This window comes from Temnothorax longispinosus, chromosome 11 (assembly GCF_030848805.1).
Source record: "Temnothorax longispinosus isolate EJ_2023e chromosome 11, Tlon_JGU_v1, whole genome shotgun sequence".
NCBI lineage: Eukaryota > Metazoa > Arthropoda > Insecta > Hymenoptera > Formicidae > Temnothorax > Temnothorax longispinosus.
Genome location: NC_092368.1, coordinates 12661841 through 12681403, shown reverse-complemented (window position 1 = coordinate 12681403; position 19563 = coordinate 12661841). Strand labels below are relative to the sequence as shown.

The following is a 19563-nucleotide window of genomic DNA, read 5'->3' as shown; positions in this document are numbered from 1 at the left end:
AAGATGTTTTGCATATGCCATTCATCAAAATAAAGGGAATCCAGAGGGGTTATTCGCTGCAAGTGCCGAGATTTTGCAAATTGGCGCAAAATGTGGAGAGAAAACTTTTTGCTTCTATGTTTTACCTCAAAATGAAATACCAGCAAAAGCAACAGAAATTCATGGATTATCCATATCTAATGGAAATCTAATGAAGAATAATAGTTATATCCCATCAGAACAGTTGAAGGATGTACTTGAAAAATTTTTAAATTTTCTAATAGCCATTGGTTCACCATGTTTGTTAGTAGGACATAATATTAACTTTGGATGCAAGACATTTCTTGAGAGCTGTTTGTCTTCACAAGATGGAAAATGACTTTGATCCATGGCTTTATATGGCTTTGCTGATTCCTTACAGATATTAAAAAAAACTTGTAACAGATGTCGCAAATCATAAATTGAGCACTCTGGCTGAAAAATTTGAACTTTTAACTAGAGAAATACTTGATGCATTAGTAGATGCTAAGTTGGTTGAACAAATACTTGAAAAAGTTAGAGTAACTACATCCAGTCTAATATCTGCCGCCAAATCATATAATTGGCATCTCAATAGACAAGCAGAATTACTTAGGAAAGCAAAAAATCTAGGAAGTTTGCAAGTGTTGGAAGAAATTGTAACAAAGAAAGACTATGAGAGGAAAAATGGCAGAGCAAGGAATTTTATTTGAAAATTTAAAAGAGGCTTTTACTATTAGTGGTGTGGATGAAATTAGAATGCTGTTGGGAGAAAGCGTAAATGGAAAACCAAGAGTTACTAAACATGTACGAATTATTAATAAAATTGCAATTTTCATGGAACAGCATGTTCAAAACATGCAAATTGAGTAAAGATGGTATTCATAATCCTATACGCCATCCTATAAGCACAATTTCAGAACGATTAATAGAATGTTCAATCCAAATTACGATTCTCGCGTCCAACAGACTAATAATGACCATATATACATATAACAATTAGTGTATGCATTGTTCACGCTTTATAATAAAAATTTAGTATAAAAATTTGTAAAATTTTTATTTCTTTTTTTTACACTAGAAAATTTTATTTATTAAAAATAACTTGGAAAAAATCAGAAAAGTATGTAATTTAAAATTAATCAATTTTAAATTATATTTATCAATAAAATTATTTAATATTGTTTTCCTTTTTCCTTCTTTCAATTTTTGAAATATTGTATAGAAAAAAAAATAGTTTTACATAACGAACTAATGTTTGGAAGTTATACATTTATACTACGCGCGTTTTATAGGTTATTGTGCGTTGTTGCCAAGTTTCAGAAGGTAGATGTCAACAGGAATGAGATTTTCTCAAAAGTCAGATTTTGAAGATCAATTATTCCTAAATTACGCGGTAAGCTGATTATATTTTATGGTCTTTGAAAGTCCTAGTTTACATTAATATGTTTTTTATTTCGTTCTTGTTAGTATAACAGATATTGTCGTAGATAAATAGTCAATATGTACCCTGTTTGCCATAAGACTAAGTCTTAAAACAGCTATATTTAATAATTATTTTCTTGAAAACGATACGGTCAATTGACTTCAAATTTCACATATAGGAACGAAATACATTATTAAACATCTTAGCAAAATATAATGGAAATGTTGTTATCTTCGAAATTCTAACATACATTTTAAAAAATGTAAACTATATAGTTCGCCATGTAAAATTGGCTCCAACTTTGCGTGGTGACGTCACAACACCTTCGGTTAACTTCGGGCGTTCCCGAGACATCATCGAATAGGAATATTTAGTTTTTTAAAACGCTTTAATTAATATTAAATTAAAGTTTTTTCAGCGGAAAAAATTAATTACAATGAAATTCATATAAACTATCAAATAAAAATATTTTTGAAAAAACGTTTATACCCTAATTGCACGATATTGTTCTTACATGTTCCCTAAAAGGGGTTTATCTCATTTTGTACATATAAACTGCAGTATTTTTGTATTAAGCAAATATTGTCGTCAAATGACAGCTCTATGCCCAAATTCTTAATTTTTTTTCGTTTTTTATATAAAATTGACTGATACCCTGTAGATTTTTGTGCATACTTCAATTCTGTAAAAGAATTTTGCAATTCGGTAAAGTCAATTCAAAGATTTTATTTAATAAAAATGTCGGTAATAACCTTAGGATCCTCTTAACGAATCTTTTGAGACACAGTGAAATATGATACGACAGCCTACCAAAGTTGGCCCCTCAAGTAGATTATTGATATTTTTTTTACCAATCGTTTGGTAGTTGATTAGTAGTGTTTGGTACCGTATTCAAAACGTTTGGTAGTTTCTCGTTTTTTTAGGAAATCAAAAACAAATTTTTGATCTTTTTTTAGCCCCCCCCACTTTGACTGTTGTAAATTTTTTTTTACTAGTCGTTTAGAAATTGGTTGGTAGTGTTTAGTACCGCATTAAAAACTTTTGGTGGTTTCTCGTTTAAAAAAAAATCGTCAACAAGTTTTTAACTTTTTTTAGCACTCCCACTTTAACTATTGGAAATTTTTGTATTACCAATAGTTTTGTGGTTGATTAGTAGTGTTTAGAGCTGTATGTTATTAAAAATTTTATTTTGACCCTTTTTTTTTAAATAGGGATGATCCTTATTACATATAGTGATGATTGCACACATTATTCATATCGACCAGTGCCTAGGTAACTAGCACAACCAATCAGAAAGCCTGTGTTGAACTGACCAATAGGCAATGTGCATTCAGTACTGCAACCGTTTTGAAAAAAAAAAAAGGTTTTGGAAATCTATAGTTTACATTACGTATGTTGTAGATTTTCAGTACTGGTGAATTTGGAACTCAGCCATGGAATTGACGACTGCACGTCACTTGGCTTCAAACTGTTCAACCAATTGGAATAAAAGAACTAAAGATTTCTTTATTCCGATTAGTCAATCGTTTATTGGTAATTTTAATACATGTCAAGCGACTCATATTCATGGTGGAAGGAAAACAAGGTGTGCTCTTGCGCATCCTTCTTTAATAACCAATGAATACGTTGGCCCAAACAGGAGACACATTGATTTATACATGGCCAATAGAAAGGTCACGTATATAAAGTATATTTAGAGAGCCTCTAGGAGAAAGAGGCGCCAACGGGTGGTCATGTAACCAGCCACTCCGTGATTGGCTGGCAACAATAAGTAGTAAGGTGGACATTGCGAGATTACGACGCTAATGCAGAAAAGCGCAGGAATGATTAAAGGTGGAAGCACATAAAATTGCAGGAGCCATGAGCACGAATGCAGAAGCCATATGCGCATGCGCTATGGTGTCTGCATACTGCCTATGGCTTCTGAATTTTCAATCTACATAAAAATACATAAGCATAGTGTATGTAGATTGAAAATTCAGAAGCCATAGGCAGTATGCAGATAGCGCATATGGCTTCTGCATTCGTGCTCATGGCTCCTGCAATTTTATGTGCTTCCACCTTAAGGCCATCGCACACAAAATGCATAGCTTAGCATAAGCAATGCATAAAACCACTAAACCAATAAGCATCCAGCATAAAGTCGCCATATTAATCCTCTTCTAAAAAGAGCATGTCGTAGGTATTGTTGTCACTTTTCCGCGATGCCGATTGGTTCTCTTGCTGCGCTTACTTCATTTGCAGCTGTCATTGTATATTTTGACAGTTGTGTGTATCAAGGGTTAATAGTGTAATAGTAATAGCATAATGTTAAAGCTAAATAGCGCGCGCGAAACGCGCGTCTGTAGTGTCTAGTTTACATAAAATGCTCATTGGTCCAGCGGTCTTATGCTATGCTTATGCAGCCTATGAAATTTTGTGTGCAATGCCCTTTAGACTCTAAGTGCTGGTCTACAACCTTGCTTTAAAGGATATTTAAGCCGTAAGAAATTGACCAATCACAATGGAATGTGAAGAGAATACTCGATTGTAATTGGTCAATTTCTTACGGCTTAGAGCTTAAATACCCTTTAAAGCAAGATTGTAGACCAGCACTAATGGCTTTTGGCACACGGGACGCGAAACGCTTGCATTAGAGTCTAAAGCGGGGAACACAGACTTTTGCATAACGCATAATATGTAAGCATAAGAAAATTGATTGGTTTTTTTTCTTATGCACATGTATATGAACCAATCAATTTTCTTATGCTTACGCATTATGCGTTATGCAGAAGTGTGTGCTCCCCGCTTAACCATTCCTGCGCTCTTCTGCATTGGCGTCGCAATCTCGCAATGTCCACCTTACTATATATTGTTGCCAGCCAATCACGGAGTGGCTGGTTACATGACCCGTTGGCGCCTCTTTCTCCTAGAGGTTCTCTAAATATACTTTATATACGTGGCCTTTCTATTGGCCATTTATAAATCAATGTGTCTCCTGCTTGGGCCAACGCACTCATTGATTACACAGGCACACAAAAAATAAAAAGTGTCTTGGCCGAGACACTACACTAGTGTATTCCCATGTACTTTGACCCGCTGAATCCGAATCCGAAGTCAGAATTGTCAGATTGGCTAAAATTTATGAGATATAATCTCAAAAAACATACTTTTTTAGTACATTTTGAGCCGTAATAAAAAAGCGCGAGCTAGCTTCGAAATTCTGACCGTGGATTCGGATTCAAAAGCTTGAATTACATAACAATTGACTAGATTTTTTAATAAAAAAAATGGTAGATCTAATATGGCGAACCCAATATGGCGGATGTTTCTTCAAATTGATCCGATTCGCTTGAAACTTGGTACTCGGGGGTTTTTGTGGTCGCTGAGTACGAATCTGATGTCAGTTTTTCAAAATTCAAAATGGCAGATTCAGTATACCCGATGAGTTTTTAAAAATTGACCAGATTCGCCTAAAATTTGTTACTCGAGGGTTTTCGGGGTCGCTGAATACGAATCTGACGTCAGATCATAACATAATCACACTGAAAATGCAGTTTTTCCCACATGACTCTGAGAAAGTACAAATCTTATATATATATTTGACGTCCAAGACCAATAGAGTTAAAGTATATCCATGACTTGATCCTTCTGCAACCTGGGTACCTCCACGCGGTAACGGTAGGCAACGGATTTATTCCGGCAAAATTCCTGGGTTAGATACTTGACGCCGTTATGGCAGAGGGTTACAACCTTTTAACGATGCAGGGTCTCGGAAACCCAGTATCGGCGACTGGTCAAGATGGCTTCCGAGAGGGCAGATTGACTGTGGATGCGATCTTACGCATTCGGGCCCTCCTGGAGGCCGCGATGGAGGCCGACAGGGTGGTGTTGGGCGTTAGCTTTGATGTAGCTAACGCCTTTAACTCCCTGCCGTGGCCAGTGATAAGGAAGGCGCTAAATCACCACGGCGTCCCTCCTTATCTAAAGGCAGTCATACATGACTACCTCCGGGACAGGAGGCTCTTGTACACCGATCGCGATGGTGTAGTAAGAGTCGGGTTGGTCGTGCGGGGGTTCCACAGGAGTCAGTACTTGGCCCACTTCTGTGGAACCTGGGGTATGACTACCTCCTCCGGATCGCCCTCCTCCCGGGATGTTGGCTAAACGGCTTTGCCGATGATACATTCCTGGGAGTCAAGGGTGATACTTGGGATGAGGCCCGAACAAAGGCGAATGTCGCAATGAGGGCAGTGGTGGCTACGATGCGCAAGTTGGGCCTTAGGGTGGCCCCCCAGAAGACGCAGGCTGTGTTTTTCTACGACAAGTCTGCGAAGAAGCCGCCCGTAGTCCATATAGAAGTGGAAGAAACCCATATCTCCGTGGAGGCCAGCATGAAAGTGCTGGGCCTCTGATTGGATGGCTCCTGGGGTTTCGGTGAGCACTTTGCTTGCCTAACTCCCAGGGCAAAAGATGTGGCAAATAGCTTGGCAAGGCTGATGCCTAACCTGGGAGGAGCGAGCGGTCGTGCTCGCCGACTATACGCCACGACCGTGCAGGCCGTGATGCTTTATGGCGCGCCAGTTTAGGCGCCGGTTGCGGAAGGGTTACGCGTGATTCAGATGAAGCTGCGTCAAGTTCAGTGTGTGTGTGAGTGACATAATCAGACCAGTCGCAGGTATTAGGTTGAAAACCCTAAAAAGGCGAAATTTCTGGGTTAGATACGTATCTATAACGCCGGAATAAATCCGTTGCCCACCGTCACCACGTGGAGGTACCCTGGTTGCAGAAGGACCAAGTCATGGATATACTTTGACTCTATTGTGGTCTTGAACGTCAAATATATATATAAGATTTGTACTTTCTCAGAGTCATGTGGGAAAAATTGCATTTTCAGTGTGATTATGTTATGATCTGACGTCAGATTCGTATTCAGCGACCCCGAAAACCCTCGAGTAACAAATTTTAGGTGAATCTGGTCAATTTTCAAAAACTCATTGGGTATACTGGATCTGCCATTTTGAATTTTGAAAAACTGACATCAGATTCGTACTCAGCGACCACAAAAACCCCCGAGTACCAAGTTTCAAGCAAATCGGATCAATTTGAAGAAACATCCACCATATTGGATCCGCCATATTAGATCTGCCATTTTTTTATCAAAAAATCTAGTCAATTGTTAAGTAATTCAAGCTTTTGAATCCGAGTCCATTGTCAGAATTTCGAAGCTAGCTCGCGCTTTTTCATTACGGCTCAAAATGTACTAAAAAAAGTATGTTTTTTGAGATTATCTCATAAATTTTAGCCAATCTGACAATTCTGACTTCGGATTCGGATTCAGCGGGAAAAAATACATGGGAATACACTAGTGTAGTGTCTCGGCCAAGACACTTTTTTTTGTGTGCCTGTGTTATTAAAGAAGAATGCGCAAGAGCACATCTTGTTTTCTTTCCACTATGAATATAAGTCGCTTGACTTGTAGAATTACCAACAAACAATTGACCAATCGGAATAAAGAAATCTTTAGTTCTTTTATTCCAATTGGTAGAACAGTTCAAAGCCAAGTGACGTGCAGTCGTCAATTCTATGGCTGCGTTCTGAAATTAACTGCCAGTACTGAAAATCTACAACATACGTAATGTAAACTATAGATTTCCAAAACCATTTTTTTTAATGGTTGCAGTATTGAATGCACTATTCATTAACATACAAAACAATTTTTTAAGAAAAAGGTTAAAATAAAATTTTTAATAACATTCAGTTCTTAACATTATCAATCAACCACAAAACTATTAATAATACAAAAATTTCCAATAGTTAAAGTGGGAGTACTGAAAAAAGTTAAAAACTTGTTGACGATTTTTTTTTAAACTAAAAACCACCAAAAGTTTTCAATGCGATACCAAACACTACCAACCAATTTCCAAACAATTGGTAAAAAAAATTTACAACAGTCAAAGTAGAAGGTCTAAAAGAAGATCAAAAATTTGGGTAAATCTGAAGAATAGTGGCCTCCTCACCGATTTCGTTGAACTTGGGCTTAATCGACGCGTTTTTGCACAAAACAACCGAATCTGGCAGATAAAAGTGTCGCTCTGCCCCGCGAAGCGAGATATTATAACGGTTAAAATTGACGACTATCAGGTTATGAGACCTGTCATACCGACAAGCTGTAGTGACTGTGAACATGCCCCGCAGCCATATGCGCATGCTCAGTGGCCGCACGCGCATGCTGCAGATCACGCGACAACTGTTGGGTTGGTAAGTCAGAAGTGTAACATAATTCGAAATGATAATCTTTTGTTTTATCATAAGTCATCGTGTCAAAATGCAGCTGCACGAGTTTTTGGCAGTGACTCACGATAAAGACAAATTAATAAATTATTTAAAGGGTTAGTCTACTCTAGATCGGGCAAAAACAGGCGAATTTTTAGGAATTAATTTCAGACAAAATATCGGTGATACATGAATGATTTTTTTTTTCATTATCTTTATTAGGATTTCAAGAACATGTACAAATTTTTTGGTGTAAAAAAATTTCAAAATGGCGATGAGGCACTCCTTCGCGCGCAACTATGCTTTTCAGACGGTGTACATGGTTTCTGAAATGTGGGTGGTCTGAAAAGAAAATATATATGGTTATTAACTATATTGCATTGTCTTCGGAATGACGGAGCTTTTTTTCTCTCCTCGTTTTTGGCGTCAAGAAAAAAATTCCTGAATTTTTCAAAAATGCAGTGAAAAATTCAAGAATTTTTTTCTTGACGCCAAAAACAAGGAGAGAAAAAAAGCTCCGTCATTCTGAAGGCAATACAATATAGTTAATGACCATATTTTTTTTTTTTTTAGACCACCCACATTTCAGAAACCATGTACACCGTCTGAAAAGCATAATTGCGCGCGAAGGAGTGCCTCATCGCCATTTTAAAATTTGTTTACACCAAAAAATTTGTACATGTTCTTGAAACCCTAATAAAGATAATGAAAAAAAAATCATTCATGTATCACTGATATTTTGTCTGAAATTAATTCCTGAAAATTCGCCTGTTTCTGCCCAATCTAGGGTAGACTAACCCCTTAATAGAACATAATGTGATAAGCAACAAAATATATTGTCCAAAGTGCAATAATAAATTAAAGTTAAACAGAGATAATTTCTCATTTCGTTGTCGGAAAGTATTATATGAGAAAGATAAACATAAAAAATATGTGAAGAAACAATACACATTTAGAGGAACTGTTAGATTTAATACATGGTTCAGCAAATCTCAATTAAGCCTGGAAACAATATGCAGGATGACTGCATATTTTATTATGTTAAGACCTCCGAGACTTATGTTTATGTGCACAGAGTTACAACTTTCTCAGCACTCGGTTGTTGACTGGATTTCTTTTTGCCGAGAAGTAAGTATCATTTAATATACTTAATACAATGTATATGTTCAATAGATATATATTTATAGAATTTGTTATGTTGATTTGTTATAATAGGTTTGCATATATTGGGCCGAAAAGAACTCAACGAAACTTGAAGGGCTCAATATAATCGTCGAAATAGACAAAGCAAAATTCGGCAAAAGGAAGTACAATCGTGGCCGAATAATCGAGGGAAAGTGGATCTTCGGTAGATACGAATGTGGCACAAAAACAATTTGTATTGTGCCAGTGCAAGACCGCACGGAAAAAACTCTGCTTGAGCTGATCAAGGAGTGGATTCTACCTGGGACAAAGATAATGTCGGATTGTTGGAAGTCATACAACTGTTTAAACAGTGAAGGCTTCCAACATCTAACAGTAAATTACTCGATGAATTTCGTCGACCCAGATACCGGTAATTACATTGCAAATATATAAAAAGCAACATATGCATTCGAAATACACAACACTAAACTTAGCATTACTAATTTCTATTTGTTTGTCTATTCAGGAGCCCACACTCAAAACATTAAACGTGTTTAGAGAGAAGTAAGGGCTAATATCCCACGGTATGGAACGCGTTCTTCGCATTTAGTGGGATATTTAGCTGAATATCTCTTCAAACGCGTTCATGCTTATAAAGATCGCTTAAGTAGTTTTTTCCGTGCAATTGCGGAATTGTATCCACCGAAGACTGTGGACGATGAAGCAGATGTCTCGGAGGCTACATAATTTCAAGATTAAGTTAGATCTGCTAAACCATGTATTAAATCTAACACTTCCTTTCAATGTGCATTGTTTCTTCACATATTTTTTATGTTTATTTTTCTCATATAATACTTTTCGTCAACGAAATGAGAAATTATCTGTTTAACTTTAATTTATTATTGTACTTTGGACAATGTAATTACTTATCACATTATGTTCTATTAAATAATTTATTAATTTGTCTATCATAAATTATGTTAATATTATTGCATCCCTACTCGTCAATATATTCTGTATAATATATCAAAGTACATGCGTGGGCGGAGGGGCTTCGCCCCCCTACATAGATTAGTTGACGCGCTTTAAACACTTAAATACTTTTAAAGCGTCACTAATCTATACGCCGAAAGAATATCATTTCGAATTATGTTACACCAAATCAAACAGATGTCACGTGACCTCTTGCATGCGCGTGCGGCCACTGAGCATGCGCATATGGCCACAGGGCATGTTCGTAGTCGCTACATCTCGTCGGTATGACAGGTCTCATAACCTGATAGTCGTCAACTTTAAAACCGTTAATATACCCGAGTAGAAATTTATTCAGGCATGCCTGTTGTCATGTACGGCCCTGATCAGGTATAAATGAGGCATGCCTGACTACGGCATGCCAGATCAGGTCCTGACTGGTGCCATATCAAGCATGCCTGGTTATATATAATCAGGCAAGCCTGATAAGGCAATAATCAGGACCTTTTTGAGTATCCCCTAATACACAAATTTTCAAAGGTAAAAAAATCTGATATATTTATTAATATATAATATTTATAATAAAACATCGAGGGCCTTTTTTATTTGACTAATATTATTATATTGTAGAAAGTACAATTTGTCTTGAGAATTTTTTCATGATGAAATATAAGGTTAGGTTGTAACCTAACCTTTAAAATAACTTGGGTTCTACTACCGTGACTACAATATGTCAAAAAGTTAATGATAGACAACTGACGTTAAATATAGTATTTGGCTGGGTTGTCCGTCCGCCTTAAGCATGTGCAGTGTATTAATCTCATATGTACGTGTTATTATTATAGAATAGCTGTTAATCCACCGCTATCAGAAATTGTGTTTTTTATATATCTCTATATCTGGCTTCGAAACTATAGACTCTACTGATTTCATCTTTTGTACAGTCAATCTTTTTCTAATTGCACAGGTGAGTAAAAGTACATCGTATTTACATTAATATATATGCTGTTGAAATTTTATGAGATTACTCATTTTCTTATTCCTAAGAAAATGAGTTTACGGTCGAATGTATTGTATATATATTGTTTAAATAACTGTTTAACAGGACATGAGTGACAATAAAAGAAAACGAAAGCAAGAACTAACACGACTACGGGTGAAGCGGCACAGAAAACATAAAGCTTATTGTAGCACATCTGAAAACGGAAATAAATCTGACAGTTCATCTGCTTCAATGGCTTCTCCTGCTGCTGCTTCAATCTCAAATGAGCAAGAATTCTTTATGGACATCGAACAATTTGATTTATATGATGAAAACACTGCAGTGAACAATAATAATGAAAATTTAAACTTAACGCAGGATTCCATGAACAATATAAATGATGAGAATATTCTCAGTGACAGTATTGAGGACAATGATCAAGCTGATTTCGAAATGGATGAACACAGTAACACAGATGAAATGGATGAACATAGTAACACAGATGAAATGGATGAACACAGTAACACAGATGAAAATATAGATTTATTAGAAGCCAGTATAGATAATGAGGATGAATTCTATGAATATAACGATGAATTTGATGAGATCACAGAGCTACGAACTTGGGCATTGTCTGGAAATCCTACTATACCTCACACACGACTTGATGAATTATTGCGTATCCTGAGGACTCGTTTACTTCCAAATTTACCAAAATGTTCTAAAACTTTTTTAAAAACAGCTAGTACCAATTATGATATCCAAGTCAATGAAGATTCTAGCGAGTTTGTATATTTTGGTTTAAAAAATATACTGCAAATTTCTATTAATCCAGATTTCCACACAAATAATGTTGTCAATTTGAAAGTCAATATAGATGGTGTGCAATTATTCAAATCAAGTTCAAGACAGTTTTGGCCAATTTTATGCCAAGTTCATTCCGAAAAAGATGTTTATCAGCCATTCCCAGTGGCTATTTACAGTGGTACACATAAACCACATGACTTGAGACAATTTCTAAATCAGTTTATTGAGGAAATTAATTATCTCCATGAAAACGGTCTCGAAGTGAATGGACAACATTTACAAGTAAAATTAGTAGCATTTATTTGTGATAGGCCAGCTCGTGCGTTCATTAAATGTATCAAAGGTCATGGAGCATATTGGGGTTGTGAACGTTGCACGGTTCGTGGTGAACGTGTTGAAAGACGAATTGTGTATCCAGTCTCGGAAGAAGGAGTGGAGAAAAGAACGGATAATTCATTTCGGAGTCAACAAAACTCTGAACATCATCAAGGCATTTCACCCTTATTGAATATTCGTCCTAGAATCAATATGATATCGGCATTTTTGTTGGATTTCATGCACCTTGTGTGCCTCGGTATTATGAAGAAAATATTGAATTACTGGTTATATGGAAATGTAACGATTAGATTGAGTCAAGATGCCAAATTTCTTTTAACAAATTTACTTGTAAAAATGCAACGTCAAGTTCCTCAAGAATTTCAACGAACAACACGTTCTTTTGCTGATGTGGACAGATTTAAAGCGACTGAGCTAAAATTTGTGCTTCTTTATTCTGGGCCAATAATTTTTAAAAAGGTTTTACCTATATATATTTATAAACATTTTTTACTTCTACATGCTGCATGTAGAATATTATGTTCCAAGAGATGGGCTGTAGAAAAAAGAGCACATGCAAGACAATACCTTACATCATTTGTAAGACTGGCAGCATGTTTATATGGGAAAGCAAGTCTTATAAATAATATGCATAATCTCATTCATCTAACCGACGATGTACATTATATGAACTGTTCGTTATCCAGCATAACAGCATTTCCGTTCGAAAATACATTAGGAAAAATAAAAAAATTTCTTCGAAGTGGCAATAAACCTCTAGCACAAATCGTTCGACGGTTACATGAATCATTTTTTCTGGGTATTCAAATACCTTATATACAACTACAAATTGAAATCTTACGACAAGTACGTCCCAATAATGAAGGAGAAATTGTTATTAAACGCCTCAAATATATGGGAGTTGTGCTGACATCTCGTGCGCCTAATAATACAGTGTTACTTGATAATGACCTTTTATTGCAAATTGACAAAATCTTCATAACATCCCATGAAAGTGAGAATGACATCAAGCTAACAGGTACTATCTTGAGAAAAGTCGAACCATTATTCACAGACCCTTGTAATTCTGCTGATTTACACATGTGGGCTGTGAGTAAGCAAAATACCACTTCTGGCAGTTTTCTCCTAAATAAAGTAATTCAGAAAATGGTTACTATTGACATTAGTACAGAAATAGAAGAAGAAATTTATACAATGCCACTTCTTCACATGTGATTCGCCATTTATCTTAAAGAATAATATTTCTGCTCAGATCAGAAAGAAACATTTCATTAAAAAACATTTCATAAAAATCAAACTGTGCGTGTGTTGTTTCATATTTTTATAAGTTTACTCAGGTACTGAAAGTACAGTGCTGAACAAATGTGCAAGTGGAAAAAACAGATTAAAAGATTTTTCATGTGTGTACAAGTCCAATTTGACATTGAATATTCTGATAAACAATTATTACAAACAACATCAATGTTTTGAATGTTGTTAGAAGCTCGTCACCGCGGAACATGTGATCGAATATTTACAAAATCAGACAAAGACATTCCATGCCTGCGAAGACCAGCCATTGATCACGCTTCGATCACGCGTTTCGCGCGCGGAAACCGTTCTTCGGTCGCGGCCAGGAATTTAATGAGCCTTCAGAAGCCACGAGACTCTACCAACGACAATTCAGCTTCTAATTTGGACTTCCTCTCCTCGTTCGCGGAGTAACTTCGACCGGGATATTGCGCCCCGACGCACAGTGCGGACCGGCAAAACTGATACGAAAAAATGTTTTCTTCCAGTGTTCAACATAGTTCATCAGGTATGTCATATATCAAACGTTTATCTTTGTAAATTTTCATTTCCCATGTGTACATGCAGTTCTTTTATTTCATATACTTTTTATCATAGAAACAATCTGGAATTATGTAACTTAATCATAAATTCGCCATAAATTCTTTTTCATCATGAAAACGTCAATAGTGCTTAGGCTAGCCCTCTAAATTAAAAATTTCAATCTGCTTTATTATATACATCATTGTAAAAATGTTTGAAAACTACTAAAATACAATTTCTAGAATGTAAATAACAAAGCATGCAGATGGTACGATATTACGGTTTTTAGTAATTTTCTTAATGTGCAACTTTGTTTTGGAATGTCTTATCAAATCATATATGCCACATACAAGAACTTTATTATAGGCCGTGCACAGAGTTTTTTCATTTTTTTCATGTAAAGAACAGACCAACAGTCTGATCTGATATCAGCTTACGCCTGCAAACGAAGGCTCTCGCGAGTCGCGGTAGAGAAATCCCACGTGCTTACGACTGCACATCACTCTTTCTTTCGTATGTAAATTCGTAAACATTAACAGTATTCTAATTTGTAGAAAGTGTAAAGTGAAAGTCTAAAGTGATATAGTTATTGTTGTAATACAGTTAAAAGGCGTAATCATTGATAGAACTGTGTGATACTGCGGTGAACATATAATTTTTGGCTAAAATGCAACGCGAACAGAATAACTCAAATACCGGCCGTAATAGTTGCACGTTCGTATTCTCGGAAAATAAGTATTACAACAGCAAAAAATAGCATAATTGAGAGTTCGGAAAAATAGTAATAAAATATGAAAATATCCCACGAGTACTAAAAGAATCTTTGAAGGTTAAGAAACGCTTTTTGCCATGAGGTATAAGACCGCCGTTTAGAGTCATCGTTTAAAATCGAACTTTCAATTTGACCCGAGTCGGATCGAGTCAAAAAATCGAAAACACTATTCTAATTCTCTCTCTCTCTCTCTCTCTCTCTCTCTCTCTCTCTCTCTCTCTCTCTCTCTCTCTCTCTCTCGCTATCTATCTCTCTCTCTCTCTCGCTATCTATCTGTCCTTGTTCTTTTTCTTTTATGCTGATTCTTATGTTTTGTTTACGTGGCAATATTGCTCACATATAAAAGTATAATTTTAATTTTATGTTCAGAATATATAATGTTATTTAACATCAAAAAACTGCAGTCGTTCTGTCGTTATAATTTCCAGTAAAAATTGATGTTGCCTCAATTTTTTTTTCTTTATTGATATTTTTTTTATTCCACAAATCTTTCATAAAGATTTAATGTTCTTTGTTTTTTTAATATTTTCATATTGCATATATTTTAACAGTTGCCGAAGGTTTGATCGTGTTTATATAAATGAAAACATTTTCAAACTCTTAATAACTTAATACCAAATTTTTATTTTTATGACTGGAACACGATACACACATTTTCAATTTTATAGGAACAATGGAAGAAGACCTACAAGACGTCAAGTTGTTTGGCTTAGTTTCTTTCTTGGATGGCAATGGTTCATTAGAAAGTATATATATAATTCCGAAACCATGGATTTGGATATGTTCAGAAGAATCTGACAACGACCTTTATTGTCATTACATGGACAATACAAAAGATGAAAAAGCTATGGCTAAATTCAGAAATAAGATCGAATTCTGTGAGCCATTTGAAGAATCTTGGCCTCTTCATCGCATAGAAATAAGAGGCTCAGCAGGTGACCCCATTAGACAAATAATTATTGCTTTAAATGATTCGTATAATTAGATACTTAAAAAAGTTTGTTTTATCATAGATTCTTACGCAGAAGCTAAAATCAAATTGGAACAACTTAATAAAGCTTCCTCTGCTTACTCAACAAATAAACTGGTGAGTGCAAAACGAAAAGGGGTGAGTGCTAAACAAAAAGCAGAGAAAGACACAAAAAAATTGAAGTCGACAAATATCAAATATGATCTCAAGACAATTACCGAAGAGTTGGAAAAAGCGAAAACTGATTTCAATGATTTCCTAACAATAAGTAATGAGGATACTGTGGATGAAGAAGAAGGTAGGCATCATTCTTCTCGTTCAATAGTTTTATTTTATTCTTTTCTCATTTTACTATTTGTGTTTTTTTTATTTCAGTTGATACGTCATCGTTACGAAAATCTTACAGTGATTCAGATAATTCAAATTTGAAAGAAAGAGAATCGCCCATCCCAAGAATCCGAAGCAAATACGAAGAAAAATCACCCATTCGACAAATACAAAATATCATTTCAATAGAGGACAGTTCTTCAGATGAGAATGACAGTAACAGGAAACAATGTGTCAAAGAAGTGAGGTCAAAAAACAAAGAAGAAAAAGAAACAAAAACTACGAATTTGATGTCAAACACGGAAATGAGTCAGATTCTATGCTCTCAGTCCTCGAATAAGAATTTATTAGCCGAGAATTGGAAGAAAAATTTTAAAGGACAGAGTTTTCGTGAGTTTAAATCTAAAAAATCTCTTCTAGCAATATCCTTCAATGAGAACATAGTAGAGAAATCAAATGTCTATGATTGCTTCAATGTACTTTCAGAATCTAATCAGAATCGAACACCATCAAAAATTATCAATAAAGAAAAAGACGATATGCTATTAAATAGATTAAAAAAAGTAAACAAAAAGGCTCCTGCTGATGAGAATAATAACTTGTCAATGAAAGAGAATGTGGACAATGATTTGATTAATGAAAGTAAGTACAAAAAATATTAGTGACAGAATTTTGTCACTTTAAAAAATTCCTTCTAGCAACATCCTTCAATGAGAACATTAGAGAAATCAAATGTCTATGATTGCTTCAATGTACTTTCAGAATCTAATCAGAATCGAACACCATCAAAAATTATCAATAAAGAAAAAGACGATATGCTATTAAATAGATTAAAAAAAGTAAACAAAAAGGCTCCTGCTGATGAGAATAATAACTTGTCAATGAAAGAGAATGTGGACAATGATTTGATTAATGAAAGTAAGTACAAAAAATATTAGTGACAGAATTTTGTCACTTTAAAAAATTCCTTCTAGCAACATCCTTCAATGAGAACATTAGAGAAATCAAATGTCTATGATTGCTTCAATGTACTTTCAGAATCTAATCACAATCGAACACCATCAAAAATTATCAATAAAGAAAAAGACGATATGCTATTAAATAGATTAAAAAAAGTAAACAAAAAGGCTCCTGCTGATGAGAATAATAACTTGTCAATGAAAGAGAATGTGGACAATGATTTGATTAATGAAAGTAAGTACAAAAAATATTAGTGACAGAATTTTGTCACTTTAAAATGTATAGTTTATTGGTTTAAAAATTATTATTATAATTATTATTAATTGCTTTTAGAGTGTATGAAAACTCTGATGATAAAAATTCATCGAAGCTTATCAACGCAAATTTCTCGGGTCAAAGGGGAAGTTATTGAAATAAAAAATATATTGGACAATTCACAGCTGCCAGGACAAAATGCTGCTGGACAATTGGAATCAGACGCAGAAGATGACGAATTTAAATTTCCCCTTACCACATACGACGTTTTTACAGATTTTGATGAGAAACTCAAAACTGATCAGGCCTACAGGAGAAAAATTGTATGTTATTTTTTCTATTCATAACTAATACAATTGAATACTGTATTTAAATATTAATTCTTATTATATTATTTCTTTTTATTGCAGAGAAAAAGAATAAGGTCTCAAATTAATGTCAAACAGGATACTTCAAAAAATTTAGGTGAAATCGTAAGGTTTTTCATGATTAGATTAGTTGCTCTGAAATTTACAGCTGTTAAAAAGATGAAGGACAAAGAACTATTCAAGGATACGTATCTTTATAAGGTGCTAGAAGGTACAAAAAGATTATTTCGATCTTCTTATCTCATTAATTTTTTCTCACCATCTATAATGGTGGACATTTTTGAATTCTAGGACTATTTTTAAGTGCTCATAAAGAATCTATTAACTCAAAACAATTTCAACAACTCATGGGCAAAGTTTTGAATAATGCAAAAGACTGGGACGGATTTCGCTTTGTACGGCAACAAGAGACGATCAAAAATAATAATATATTAGCCAAAAAGGAAAATAAGAATAAAGACGAGCCGAAGGGAAAGCCAAAGAATAACCAAGGTAAAGATGAGAGTGATGAAGCAAACGAGACCGAATAAGGCAGCAGCGAGAAGCAATAAAAATAGCTGTGAAAATAAAGATATAAGAGAGTAAAGATTATATTTTTTATAATATTATTATAATATTACAATATTTTGTTTTTTATAATTTTGCGTTTTTATAATAGTTATATATGTGACGGTTTTATTGTTCGCACGTCACAGAAAATTTACTTTTCGTTTTGAATGTAAAAATTTTATGTTATTGTGTTATCCTCTGTAACGTCCATACATTGGATGAATATAAAAATATGTCTTCTAAATAAACAATAAATATCACAAAAGTACAATTAATAATAGTCATTTCAGGTCCTGATAGTGCCCTTATATCTTGCCCTATAAGGGCCCTTTTCCTTTATCCTGATAATGCCCTGAATATTATGCCTAAAAGGGTCCTCATGAATTCGCCTGACATGGTCCTTATTAGGTAAATGAAATCCGGTCCTGAACATGCAATGCGTTACACATCTTGTCAGGACCATGTCAGGTGACTTTACCAGGGCCAGATTATGTATTATGGCACACCTGATCTGGACCTGTTCAGACAGTAACTGAAATTTCTACTCGGGATCTCGCTTCGCGGGGCAGAGCAACACTATTTTCTGCCAGATTTTTTCTTTTCACGCAAAAAAGCGTCGATTAAGCCTAAGTTCAAACGAAATCGGTGAGGAGGCCACTATTCTTCAGATTTACCATATCAATAATCCACTTGAGGAGGCTAACTTTGGTAAGGTGACAAATTCGCGTCATCAAGGCTAAATCATCGAAACTCGAACCGGAAATAAGTTGGCGCTGCAAGTTCATATTTTTTAATGAACTATAGCTCAAACGATTGCTCCCTAATTGCTCCCTCAGAATCAACAATTGCTCCCCTTTTAAAATTATTATTTTTTAAGATATTTAATAAAAACAAAAAATTTCTAATTTTTATTGAAAAACATATTTATAATAACTCTATGCAACTAAATCCGGCATAGAACGATTGCTCCTTCATTGCTCCTTATTGCTCCATCATAATTTTAATGATTTATTGCATTTTTATTGAAAAATTAACAAATTAATCATTTCACAAGTAACGCCGCCGCCGTCACTATCGGCCGTCTATTGTAATGGCTCGACAGCCATTGGCGGAAATATTCAAACGTAATATAATAGCTCTATTGTTTATAACTATATCTCAAAGAGTTTAGTCAACATTTCCTATTGATTTTCGGTAGAATAACTATTTCTCGCTTCGCTCTATTGGGATTTTCAATCGCTCTATTCGTCGCTGCTTTTCTGTAAGAGCTGCAAGTTGATTGGCTTAAACCAAAACTCGAACGCAGTTCTAGCAATGTGGACACAAGGCTTAAGTGCCCATCTACAATAGGTATTTTAAGCCCTAAGCCCTAAGAAATTGACCAATCACAGTCAATTTATTCTCTTCAAATTCAATTTTGATTGAACAATTTCTTAAGGCTTAGGGCTTAAAACACCTATTGTAGATGGGCACTAAGGCTGAGTTTCCACTGAGCGCGTCACGCATCGCGTTATCCGTCGCAACCAATCAAAACATCTTATTTTATTACATTATTTGTAATGGGATATTTAGATTGGTTAAGCCTTTTGCACAATGCCAGACAACAGGCAATAGGAACAAGAAATAACCAAAAAATCGTTAATTACAACC

General features: G+C 35.0%; 2 protein-coding genes across 5 annotated transcripts in view; one reads left to right on the top strand and one right to left on the bottom strand.

The window, feature by feature from the left end:
• LOC139821878 (histone demethylase UTY-like) overlaps window positions 1-19563 on the bottom strand; it is a 121179-nt gene that overhangs the window by 97707 nt on the left and 3909 nt on the right. The window lies entirely within an intron of this gene.
• LOC139821883 (uncharacterized) lies at window positions 9667-18156 on the top strand. Of its 2 annotated transcripts, XM_071793280.1 has the most exons (11): window positions 9670-10742; window positions 10881-13698; window positions 15153-15419; window positions 15498-15752; window positions 15830-16171; window positions 16268-16423; window positions 16544-16699; window positions 16820-16975; window positions 17075-17319; window positions 17407-17575; window positions 17656-18156. In XM_071793280.1, exons 2-11 carry the CDS (start codon window positions 13665-13667, stop codon window positions 17892-17894), a joined length of 2019 nt encoding a protein of 672 aa, XP_071649381.1. In that variant the 5' UTR covers window positions 9670-10742; window positions 10881-13664; the 3' UTR covers window positions 17895-18156. The 2 variants fall into 2 exon arrangements, with proteins under 2 accessions (XP_071649380.1, XP_071649381.1); XM_071793279.1 differs by having other exon boundaries at window positions 9667-10742; window positions 15830-16423.